Source organism: Tenrec ecaudatus, chromosome 4 (genome assembly GCF_050624435.1).
Source record: "Tenrec ecaudatus isolate mTenEca1 chromosome 4, mTenEca1.hap1, whole genome shotgun sequence".
Classification (NCBI taxonomy): Eukaryota; Metazoa; Chordata; class Mammalia; order Afrosoricida; family Tenrecidae; genus Tenrec; species Tenrec ecaudatus.
The window spans coordinates 137,510,983-137,524,204 of NC_134533.1; the positions used below are offsets into that span (position 1 = coordinate 137,510,983).

Genomic DNA, 13,222 nt, shown 5'->3' on the forward strand with positions numbered 1-13,222 from the left:
CCAGTGCCTATCTGTACCAGTGTACATCCTCTGGTCTAACCAGATTTGTAAGGTAGAATTGGGATCATGATAGTTGCGGGAGGAAGCATTCAAGAACTAGAGGAAATGTGTATGTTTCATCATTGCTACCCTGCATCCTGACTGGCTCTTGTGCTCCCCGCGACCCTTCTGTAAGGGATGGATGTCCAGTTGCCTACAGATGGACTTTGCGTCCCACTCCACACTTATGCACCCATTTTGTTTTTAGCGATCATGTCGGGAAGGGGAGCATCACAGAATGCTGGATTGTTAGAACAGAGTGTTCTTGTGTTAAGGGAGTACTTGAGTTGAGGTACAATGTCCATCTGTAACCTTAATTCTTAACATATAGATGAGAGTACATAGTTGTATTTCCTTCTCATTATATATGTATTTACATATGTATATGCCTGTATTTAGGCCTCTATAGATGTCTTTTGCCTGGTTCTTTCCTATATTTCCTTTTCCTTTCCTCTTGTCCCACCATCATGTTTGGCTTTTATTTGGGTTTAGTAATTCCTCACTATTACATTGCACTTGATTAAGCCCCATTAGGCATCCACAACCTTCCTTCTATTGATTATAGTTCGCTTGTTTTTCCCTTGTTCCTGGCTTAGTTACCCCCCCCCCGCCTCCTTCCTTTTTCCTATCTCCCCTTTTCCTGTATCCCCTTGGAACCATTGGGCTCATTCTTTTCATCTCTGAATTATTTATTCTACCTATCTTATCTAGATAAGCATGCAGATATATTAGTGCAGAAACCTGCCATCCAAATAAACCACAAAGGAAGTAAAAACCACCAAAACAATAACAACAACCCAAAACAATAACAAAACGAAAGCAACTGACCGGAAAATTCCATTCTGTGCTATAAGGAGTCTGAATTGGCAGTGGTTGTTTGATGGTAGAAAGATGAGGCTTTCTGCCCCTGTAAAGATTTAATCTCAGAAGTCTACAGGTGCAGTTCTGGTTACTCTGAATGGGAAACGACTCAATAACTATGAGTTAGTAGTTCATTTTGAGTTTAAGTAGTCACCAAAACCTATTGAACCTTTTTGTTTATCTTCTACTTTCCTCCCATCCCTGGCCCTCCACTGCTGGTGTAGTAAGTACTCTTCTCCGTAACTGACTGTTGAAATAGCTTCTAGCTATTTACATTTCTTTAGCTGTCCCTATTCACGTAAGTTGCATTTGACCACTTGTTTAATTTTTCTAGGGCTTTTATTTTAAGCTTATTTCTCTCCTTAGAAATAGTGAGTTGCCTGGACATCCCATTACAGAAGGGTTGCCGGGAGGAGATGATCCAGGGTGCAGTATAGCTCCGATGAAACAACTTTCCTCTAGTTCTTTAATCTTCCTCCACCCCACTATTATGATCCCAGTTCTACCTTACAAAGCTGGCTAGACCAGAGGATGTACACTGGTACAGATAGGAACTGGAAACACAGTGAATCCAGAACAGATAAACCCCTCAGGACCAATAATGAGAGTGGAGATCCCAGGAGGGGAAGGAGAAGGTAGGGTAGAAAAGGGGGAACCAACCGATCACAATGATCTACATATAGCCCCCTCCCTGGGGGATAGACAGCAGAAAAGTGAGTGAAGGGAGACATTGGACAGAGTAAGACATGAAAAAATAATAATTTATAAATTACCAAGGGTTCCTGAGGGAGGGGGGGAAGGAGGAGAGGGGATGAGGAGCTGATACCAAGGGCTCAAGTACAAAGAAAATGTTTTGAGAATGATGATGGTAACAAATGTACAAAAGTACTTGGCACAGTGTATGGATTGTGATAAGAGTTGTACAAGCCCCCAATAAAATGATTTAAAAAGAATACCACTGACAAAAATGGAAAAGCCTATAAATAGTTCAAGGTCTATTTGTTGGCCTTTATGAGTGTTTTCCATTTGAGTCTGATGGGGTGACACACACTGTCTCCAAAGCCTATTTTTGGTATTCTCTGGGGATTTTATCACTGCTCCCCCTGATGCTCTGCTGCATGCCCTTAGTGCCTCGCCCCAGCGTCATCCTGAACTATTCCCGTACTGTGTCTCCAGTGCTGTCCCCTGCAGCACCATGGTTCAGTGAGGGACACCATGTCTCTTGGTGAGGCCGGCCCTGTGGTCCTCCCCGTGCATTGTCTACTCCGAGCAGGGACATCGTCCTCAGGGCTTGGTGGGTAAGTATGTCCTCTCCCTCTCTATCCGTTTCTGTTTCTCCCGTGTGCTCTAATCCGATGCGCCCCTCTCTCCAAACTGTAGCCCCAGTGCTGCCCTCTTAAGTGCATTCTTCTGATGGGGGGGAGGGAAGAATGTGTCCACATATTTGGGGCTGGGGCTGACCCCATTGTTGATTTTAATTTCCTAGTTGTTCCCCTGTCTGTGGCAGTGTTTGCTCAGCATTGGTTATACCTCATCCTCCCCCAAGACCCTCAGGAACCGCTGATTCCGTTGCCTTCTCCTTGGGCTTGCTTCCAATGCCTATTTCATATAGGAGCTACAACTTCTTTTTGAAATTGGAAAACAGGTTTTGATTGCTCTTCATCCCCAGCTCTTTTCTATGTAACATTTTAAAAGAGTAAACCATTCTTAGTAGTCACAGTTCCAGTTTGTTGTACAATGAACAACTTAAATGTATTTAATCCATGCCTATATATTAAATATGTGTTGAATGTCATTTAATTTTGTATGAAAATCCATGTATTACATACTTTGTCCCATTTTACAGACTCAGCAGAATTAAGTGACTTATTCTAGATCACACACTAAGGTGTGTCAAAATTGTATTGAGACCTAGGCTTGGCTCACATAAAGCTTATTCCCTGCCTCTAGAACCTTCTCTCAAGGAAGAATTAACCCTGTTTGTTTCAGGAGACCAAAGATGGCATGATTGGTGATAGCTGGTCTCTTCACTGTTGGTGTCCATGGCTCTTACTATTACCTTAGGGGCTTTTGACCCTGTGTTAGACCATTGATCTGGATGGTACCTTTTCCTTCTGTACTTTTTACAAGCTTAACTCTGAATACACTGATGAATTAGAGAAAAGCAAATGCACTACTTAGTTGTTTTTGTTTTTAATTTAATACATCTTTTTATTGGGGCTCATACAACTCTTATCACAATCCATACAGACATCAATCGAGTAAAGCACCCTTATACATTCATTGCCCTCACCATTCTCAAAATTCGCCTTCCACTTGGGAATCAGCTTGGTTTCCTTTTTTCCCTCTCCCTCCCTCCCCGTTCTCCCCTCCCATCTGAACCCTTAATAGTTTTTAAATTATTATTTTATCTTATCTTACACTGCCCGGCATCTCCCCTCACCCACCTTCCTGTTACCCATCCCCCAGAGAGGAGGTTACACATAGATCCCTGAGATCAGTTCTCCCTTTCTGCACCCCTTCCCTCCTGTGTCGCCACTCTCACCTCTGGTCCTGAGGGGTTTATCCGTCATAAATTCCCTGTGTTTCCAGATCCCTACTGCACCGCTGTGCATCCTCTAGTCTAACCAGGTCTGCAAGGTAGAATTGGGATCATGATAATTGGGAGGGGAGGAAGCGTTCAAGAACTAGAGGAAGTTTTTGAGTTCCATTGTTGCTACACTGAACCCTGAGTGACTCATCTCCTCCTCACTACCCCTCTGCAAGGGATGTCCAGTTGTCAACAGACGGGCATTGGGTCCCCATCACGCACTCCCCCTCATTCACGGTGATGTGATTTTTTCCCCCCCGCCTTTGTTGTTGGAGACCTGGTCCCCTCTGCCCTCCATGATCACACATGTTGGTGTGCTGCTTCCATGTGTGCACTACTTAGTTACAGTGCTCATTTGACTTTTTCTAGTCCTTTCTTAAGATAAGTCTCCTGTCCATTCTGGGTCCTGGAGAAAAGTACCTCAGATAATTACATGATTTAAAAGCTCATTATTTTCTTACAGGACTATATTGTTAATTTGTCATGATAATTATTGATCAGTTTCATTAATTTCTTTAAATGCTACTTAAGAAGACATATGCTTTTGGAGATGCTTACTCACCAAATATTTATTTTCAATATTCTAAACTAGCTAAGATATAAGTGATATTAATTAAATGCTTAAATTGTTCATTTATGAAATTTGACATATAAAATGTATACAATATCTGTTTTATCCTTAGGCGGATTATTTGCAGCCCAAGTTGTTGGGCATTTTGGCATTTTTTAACCTGCAGTTACTCAGCTCCAGTGTTGGCATTGAAGATAAGAAAATGGTAGGTAGTAATAGTTGAATTCCAAAAGGTGAGAATAGAATTGATACAGAATATATAAAAGGCATGAATTATGCATCTAACTACATCAAAAGATAGAAATAATCAAACATGGCATTTCTTATTTCTGAACAACTTGTATGTTCTGAACTGTAAGTATAAGGATAATGTATCTTTGGCTATAAGTTGATTTTAGATGCAAACAATCTTAGAATAATTCATTGACTTGGATTCCCCTGGGTTGACTGCTCACACCATCATGTCAGCTCAGTGGATGGAAGAGTTCAGTTTTCTTCGCGAGAGATCAAGTATAGCTGAATCTTAGTGGTCCAAATTGGTCTGATGTGGGTCAGAGTGTTTTTGTATACTAAAAATGTTAGGTTTTGTAACATAGGGCAATCTCAGTACTTGTCGGTTTATTGTTAAATGCTTTTTCTTTTTTTGTTTGTTTGTTAAATGCTTTTTTAAGACAGTGAAGTTTCTTTAGAAGTGCAGTAACAATTGGAAGCCATTGACTTTAAATTTCCTTTCCATTTCTACCCTCCTCTACAATCATTAAACTGTAGAAAAATCCATGACTGGAAGCTTTCATTTCAGGTATACTGAACTTCCCTTAGTAACCTCAAGGAGCCAAAAAACACATAAAATGCAATATTAGACCCTACAGTTTTGGCAACCAATCGTGTTCTTTTGCTGCCAACTAATACATTTGGTCCCTAAACAACTTCTGTTTCTTCCGCATGGAAATGTGAATGAGTTACTAAAAACCCCAAAACACTATAGTTTGTATTTTAAACTATGAAGAGCTGAGCTTGCTCTGGGCACATAGTTGAGACTCCTTACCCCTTTATTAGAATTCGTGTTTCAGGTGTAATGGGTGCAGAAGCTGTTAGTTACATGTTTGTTTCACTAAATTCAGATTGCCTTTTTATATCATTGATATAATTGGGACAGAAATTTTCTTAATTTTTCATCACTCCTTATGGGAATCTTCACAATCAAAATCGTTCTTCAGCATTCTCAAAATCAGTAATTTTAAATTCAGTTTGTATTTATGCTACATAGTGGTTTGGGATGGATATAAGTAAAATTAAGCAATAGATATAGCAAATTTATTATATCCTTGATAAATTTGGAAATTGCTCTTCTAGAGGACCACCAGATTCAAAATAACAAGTCACCTTCAAGAAACCCCCACAAATAACAAGCAACAAACCATAACTTATATTTTTCAAATTCATAATTTCTACATCAGAAGTTAGACAAAATAAACTGTCCAACATATGGTTTGTTTCACTAGAGAACAGATACTACCCTGAGCTTATGGGTGGATATGCTCCTATCAGTTTGTGGATAAGGCTTTATTTTAGAGCACTACTTATTTTGTAGGCCTTGAACAGTCTGATGTCTTTGATGAAGTTGATGGGACCTAAACATGTCAGTTCTGTGAGGGTGAAGATGATGACTACTCTGAGAACTGGCCTTCGGTTCAAGGATGATTTTCCTGAATTGTGTTGCAGGTAAAAGATTGCCTGACTTCAGTAAAGATTGTGTGTTTCCTGGTGGTATTAACTCATATTCTTATCTCTCTGAGGGATATTGGGCTCAATGGTAAATAGTTAGGTAAAAAGACTATTTTTATTAGAAAGGAAACATGTTTACTTTTTAACAACTTTAAACCTATCTAAATTTTTGTTGTTAATTTAAGTATTTTAAAGAAAATCCAAGAATTTTTTTAGTTACAAATATTTCAGATGTATTTCATAGAAAAGAAAAATTTTAAAATATAATGATTATGTTTAATCCCTCAAGAGGGGAATGAATAACAGAACTGTGGGTGAAGGTATAAGATTCATGAGGGTGGTGGATGGGGGAGAGAGGGAATAAGGAGGAGCTGATTAAAGGGGGCTCCTGTGGAAAAAAATGTTTTGAAAATTATGATGGCAGCATTTGTACAAGTTTGCCTGATATAGAATTGATTTGTGGATTATTAAAATATCTGTAATAATCCCAATAAGATGATCAATTATATACACACACACACACATCATAAATAGGCATTCGTGTCATCTAAAGTTTAGTCAATATTCAGGATTTTCCATTGTCGGAAAGGTATTGATTTGCAGGAATTAAAAATGAAAATATGGGGAGGGGAAAAAAGAGGACCTGATGCAAAGGGCTTAAGTGGAGAGCAAATGCTTCGAAAATGATTAGGGCAAAGAATGTACAGATGTGCTTTATACAATTGATGTATGTATATGTATGGATTGTGATAAGAGTTGTATGAGCCCCTAATAAAAAAATAAATATAAGAAAAAATGAAAATATGGTCCATGTGTCACACTTATACAGGGAGTTTAAAAAGTTAGTGAAAAAAAAATCCATTATCTATAAATTCCATTTTTCCAGGAACTTTTGAAGCCCTCTGACAAGTATTTCTTAGAAACCTCTTCCCTCATAAAGTTACCACCCCCACACTTGTTTTACTCTTGTGAGATCATTGAGTTTTGCCCATGGAGAATTTAGTTGATGACTCTTCTCTTTCATTCCCCATATTTTCCCCTCTCTTTTTTTCCCCAATCAGCTGGTTGTTTAGAACTAGATGTTTGATTATATTAGGTTCAATTGGTTAAGAAAAAATACTTTGTAAATGATGCATTGTGCTTCTGTTTTTACAACATAAGTCACATAATTGTCCTACTTTTAGCAATGTTAAGATTAATCACTAAGTTTATGAATTGTCACCCTGAGTTACTATTATTATTAAAAAAGCAAAAACTCTTTTTTAATATATTTAAATCATTGAATTGTGTGGTACTATGAAAGAAACAAACTCACTGCTATCAAGTTGTTTCAGTGTAAAGTACACCATTAATCTTTCTGGTTTAAAGATGTCAGCATTATTTAATGATCATTATTTCATTACAGGTGGTAAAAATAGTAATTTTCTCATTTGGTTATTCATTCTACATTTATTAGGAGCTTGATGACATGGTGGGTTACACATTGGGCTGCTAACTGCAAAGGTCAGACCACCAACTGCCGTGCAGGACACGATGAAGCTTTCTACTTCTGTGAAGTTACAGTGTCAGAAACCCACAGGGGCCGTCCTCCTCTGTCCTATAGGGTTTGAATCAACTCAGTGGCAGTGAGCTTGGTTTTGAGTGTGTTTTCTACATGTATTAGGTAGAATTCATCCTAAGACTAAACATAGCTTCTCTTTTAAAATTTGGCTACCTTGAAGCATAGTTTATACAGCATAGGCAGGATATATGTATATGTGCATATATATGTGGATGTTTATTTTATCAATTTTCAGAATACAAAGTTGATGTCTTAACCACGTCTATTGACTTTTTATTTTGGTATTTTGATCAATTGATTTTAGTTAATTTTAATACGTTAAATTCACTATTCATGATGGTGAATTGTTACCTCTTAGTCTACTTTAGGCGGAGGGAGCTTTGTTGGTTCAGTGGTAGAATTCTCTATTTGAATTTTGGGAGCTCTGAGTTCAGTTTCTGACCAAGGCACTTCATGACAGCCACCATCTGTCTTTTTTTTTTTTAAACATTATATTAGGGGTTCATACAACTTCTATCACATTCCATACATATACATACATCAATTGTATAAAGCACATCTGTACATTCTTTACCCTAATCATTTTCAAAGCATTTGCTCTCCACTTAAGCCCTTTGCATCAGGTCCTCTTTTTTTTCCCCCTCCCTCCCCGCTCCCCCTTCCCTCATGAGCCCCTGATAATTTATAGATTGTTATTTTGTCATATCTTTCCCTATCCGGAGTCTCCCTTCACCCCCTTCTCTGTTGTCCGTCTTCCAGGGAGGAGGTCACATGTAGATCCTTGTAATCAGTTCCCCCTTTCCAACCCACTCACCCTCTACTCTCCCAGTATTGCCCCTCACACCCCTGGTCCTGAAGGTATCATCCACCCTGGATTCCCTGTGCCTCCAGCTCCTATATGCACCAGTGTACAACCTCTGCTCTATCCAGTCTTGCAAGGTAGGATTCGGATCATGGTAGTTGGGGGGAGGAAGCATCCAGGATCTGGGGGAAAGCTGTGTTCTTCATCGGTACTACCTTGCACCCTGACTGACCCATCTCCTCTCCTAAACCCCTCTATGAGGGGATCTCCAGTGGCCGACAAATGGGCCTTGGGTCTCCACTCTGGACTTCCCCCTTCATTCACTATGGTATATATATTTTGGGGGGGGATGATGCCTTAAACCTGGTCCCTTTGGCACCTCGTGATCGCACAGGCTGGTGTGCTTCTTCCATGTGGGCTTTATTGCTTCTGAGCTAGATGGCCGCCTGTTCACCTTCAAGCCTTTAAGACCCTAGACACTATCTCTTTTGATAGCCAGGCACCATCAGCTTCCTTCGCCACATTTGCTTATGCACCCGTTTGTCTTTGGCAATCGTATCATGGCAGTGTGCAGCCTATGATATGATATTTTGTACTTTGATGCCTGATAACTGATCCCTTCGGGACCACGTGATCGCACAGGCTGGTGTGCTTCTTGCATGTGGGCTTTGTTGCTTCCGAGCTAGATGGCCGCTTGTTCACCTTCAAGCCTTTAAGACCCTAGACACTATCTCTTTTGATAGCCAGACACCATCAGCTTTCTTCGCCACATTTGCTTATGCACCCGTTTGTCTTTGGCGATCGTATCACACCATCTGTCTTTAAAGGCTTGTGTGTTTTTGTGTTGCTGATTTCAGTGGAGCACTAGGCAGAAAGGCATGGTGTTCTGTATCCAAAAATCAGCAAATAAACATGCTGTGGTTTACACTGGTATAACCTATAACTGATAAGGATAACACAGGACCAGACAATATCAGCAGCTTTTGTGAATGGCATTACTATGGGTCAGGGGCCTCCTTGATAGCAACTCACAGCAACAACAACACTGACTTTAAGCAACATTCTTACATTATCTGCCCATTGTTCTTGTTGCCAGCTACCATGGAGTAGACTGTAATCCATAGCACCCCTCAATATTCAGAGTGGTACTGCTCCTTAGAGCTTTCAATTTTGTGCCCTTTCAGAAGCACAAGACCCGTTTTCCAAGGAGCTGCAGGGTAGGTTTAGACCACTAACATTTCAGCAAGTAGTCAAACATGTAACAATTTGCCTCACCCAGGGATTCATCTGTGTACCTCCTTTTACATGTATCAACTCAATTCACTGCCATCAAGTCAATCACAACTCATAGTTCCCATTTAGGACAGAGTAGGATGGCCTGTAAGGATTTCCAGGACTACAACTTTAGGAGTAGAAAGCCTCATCTTTCTCCAGTCCTGTTGGCATAGTGGTTACAAATTGGGCTGCCAGCTGCTCCACACTAAAGATGGGGCTTTATTCCTGTAAACTCACAGGGGCAAGTCTGTCCCATTCTATAGGGTCACTGTGAATTGGCATTGACTCGATGGCGGTGAGTTTCGTTTGAGTTTTTGTCTCTAGTGGAGTAGTTGGTACAGTTGTACTGCCCTCGTGGTTAGCAGCCCAATATTTAACACAAGACACCACCAGAGCTCCTTTGTGTGTGTGCCCACACACGTGTGTGTGTGTATGTAATCTAGACATGACTATTGGAATACTACTGTTAATAAGACAACTGAGTGCAGTTTTAGCCTTTTGGGAGGTTCTTTTTCTCCTTAGAATATTTTCTATTATAAATATATAGTCAGAATAATGTATTTTAATATTTTTCTCTATAGATATGCCAGCAACTTGAAAATTCATTTATTTAACACTTTTAGGACTTGCATTTTCCCTCTTATTTAATTTAAAAGTCATGTATAATATATACAGTTCCAAATTTAAATGTGTTTAAAAGGCTACATTCAGAGTACTCTAACTTCTATTCCTGATTTTTATAAGTATCCATCTATATTAGTTTTTATGTATTCTTCCTATTAAGACCGCAAACAAATGCATATATACTCATAGAAATTATTCCTATTAACCTACAATATAGTGTGTACCATAGACTTGGTACCTGGCTTTTATAAATGCTGGAGTTCACTGTGTTTGGCTTTATACTGTTGATCTTTATTTCTTTTTTTTACATTTGTCTTTTAATCGTTTGAATATATAATTTTTTTCTTTAGTATATTACTGATGGGGCTTAAATAATGGAAAATGTGATTGTTAATTTATGTGTTTTTATATAGAGCTTGGGACTGCTTTGTTCGTTGCCTCGATCTTGCTTATCTAGGCTCCCTTCTCAGTCATGTGATAGTAGCTTTGCTACCTCTCATACACATTCAGCCTAAAGAAACTGTGGCTATATTTCACTACCTCATCATTGAAAACAGGTAATGTATCTGAAATTAATAATAAAGATACAACTTTTTATTAGAGTAGTTTTGTCTCTGATTTAATTGTTGCTAATGTGCAACTCTTCTTATCCCTGTCAATTTAGAGTCCATCAGTAAACAAAAATTATTAACATTGCTTTAAGTCAGTGCATAATGAACTAATTTTGTTTCCATGTGGGCATTTATTTCATGATAGTTATTTTTATACTAAAAATTTAGTTGTTCAGTAGTACAAAATTATTTGTCATTAAACCTAAAAGAATAAGCTAAATTAGCTTTTTCACAATTGAAAGGCAGTAGAATAGAATTTAAAAGATGAAAGGTTATTTACCTGCTTTCTACAGTTTACTTCAGTTGATGAAACCCTTATTGTTTTATTGCTAATTTTTAACTTCTTCCTTTAAGCATTTATCCCATTTCTTCATACTCTTGTTCAGATGGTCTCTTAGAAGCATGGCAATCTGTATCTTTCCAGTAGTGTTGGGATATTCTGTGGATCTCCATTTTGTCACTGGTGAACTCCAAATGGCTCAGCACTCAACACTTTGCAGAATGGCCATATTTTATTTCCTGAAATCTTTCCTCATGATTTTTTAACCAGGCTACACACTAGGTTAAAGCCAGTCTGGGGCTACTACTAAAATATGAAGTATACCTTTGTGTTTTTGTTTTCCTTCTCCAGTCTGCTTTTTAGGCTAGAATGTGCCTAAAAATACATGTTTAAATATCTTCCATTTTTCTACTTACCATTTATAGATTACGGTTCTTTTCTGCTACTGAAAGTTAGGGTTTAAGTTCTTGTTTCAATTATATATTTGCTATTCCTACTCCTATTAATCAGGTCCAATAACTTTCCAGTCAGGGAAAAAGTACAAAAAGAAAGGTTAGTATTCAATGAAAATAGATGTATTTATAATAATAATATGAAGAACCAATTATCATTTTTATTTTTTATTATTATGCTAATATAGTCATTTAAAATGTATTATAGGAGAATCGTTTCTCTATTTTTTCCTTAGCCAAAAAAATTACCTTTTTCACTAACTGCTGCTTAGGAAACTTTATCCTCCATGAGTAGGATTATTTTTGCATCCTCAGTTATCTCTAGCTCAGTGCTTCACACAGAACACAGCACATTGTAGTAGTTACCTAATACTTAGTTGGGTTTGAGTTAATGAAGACTAGATTTTTGAAGTGTTATCTTTGGACTTAGATTTTACCATCAGACTTGAACTCAACTAGGCAATTCTTCTGCTTTTGTCCTTGATCACCAAGAGGTAGGGGGTTTGACTTTCCCTTCATTCCATGTAGTCACTGAGCTGCTCTCTGACCCATGTCATCCCCATATTGGTGGCCATTTTTCTTACATGTGATGCCATACTCTCGAGAACACAAATCCAGAAGCTACAAAGTCTTTTTAAGGCGTAGATCCCAATCTAGCACAGCATCTTTTTTGCCACATTCTGTCTGTTAGAGTTAGTCATACACTAAGCCCAGGTTGAAAAGTACGGAGGAGTGTGCTATTTTGACAGCCATTCATATATCCAGCTATCATAGAATGATTTTCTTAGATTTGGTTCTTTGTCTCGACGAGCTGAACATTCTAGAGATGATGGGAACGAGTGCTTTACCAGTGAGCTCATAGAATGAAATTGGCCTCACTTTCAGTCTCTCCTTTCCAATTTTTTATTCATATTATTCACAAATAATTATTTCTTTCACATAACTATTAGGGATGCTGTGCAAGACTTTCTTCATGAAATATATTTTTTACCTGATCATCCAGAACTAAAAACAATAAAGGCAGTTCTCCAGGAATACAGAAAGGTATTTAATTTTTAATTTATGGTTTCGAAGTTTATGGATACAAAATTGTTCCCACGTTTCAAAACATTAAATAGAGTCATATCTAGGGATAAGATTTTGCTGGTTAATTCCTGGTGACTAGATAATCCTATAATGAATTTATAACTTTTGTGGGGACATTTTAGCATTCAGTTTAAAGATGTAAAAGCATTAAAATAGAATAGTCAAGAATAGAGTTCTTCTTCCTTTGCTACCCAGGTCAACATGTCCTTGCATCTCCCAGAAGCAAAAGCTACCACAGCTGCATGCCCTTAAAAGGAAGAAAAGCTCCCCAGTGGATTCTAGTTATGTTTTGCTGTAAACGTTGATATGTAGATATCAGAGCTGAGGGATTCCTGGGCGTTAGAAGGGGAGTGTTATGTAGTTCCAATTCTTTTCAGTCCAACAACCTCTCTGAAATTATGAAAATATTAACAGGGTCTTCATTAATACTTTACAGCAGAAAGTGCGATACCCAACCTTAGGTCAGAGTAGTAGAGGTATTGACTACAGAGCCCAAGGCTGGGCTGAAGGCTTTTTTTCTTATTCTGTTGATGATCATCAAAGTCATAAGAAAGTAACTAACAGAAGTAAGGAGTGAATTATTTGCATACTCTATAGACCTCACGTCAGGCTATTATGTGGCCCTTTGTAAGTTAAGGGAAACGTCTACCAATCAAGATACATTCATTTTAGATAAGCGAAATCTCAGTTAGCTGGCATCAAATTTCATTCTCAAATGAGTGATTTTAGAATAGAATCCTGTTCT

General features: G+C 38.4%; 1 protein-coding gene across 2 annotated transcripts in view; it reads left to right on the plus strand.

The window, feature by feature from the left end:
• ATR (ATR checkpoint kinase) overlaps window positions 1–13,222 on the plus strand; it is a 125,778-nt gene that overhangs the window by 33,690 nt on the left and 78,866 nt on the right. For both annotated transcript variants that reach the window (XM_075546804.1, XM_075546805.1), the window contains exons 17-20: window positions 4,174–4,266; window positions 5,653–5,783; window positions 10,462–10,605; window positions 12,342–12,435. In XM_075546804.1, the coding sequence (XP_075402919.1) occupies window positions 4,174–4,266; window positions 5,653–5,783; window positions 10,462–10,605; window positions 12,342–12,435 (462 nt within the window). The remainder of the gene's footprint in view (window positions 1–4,173; window positions 4,267–5,652; window positions 5,784–10,461; window positions 10,606–12,341; window positions 12,436–13,222) is intronic.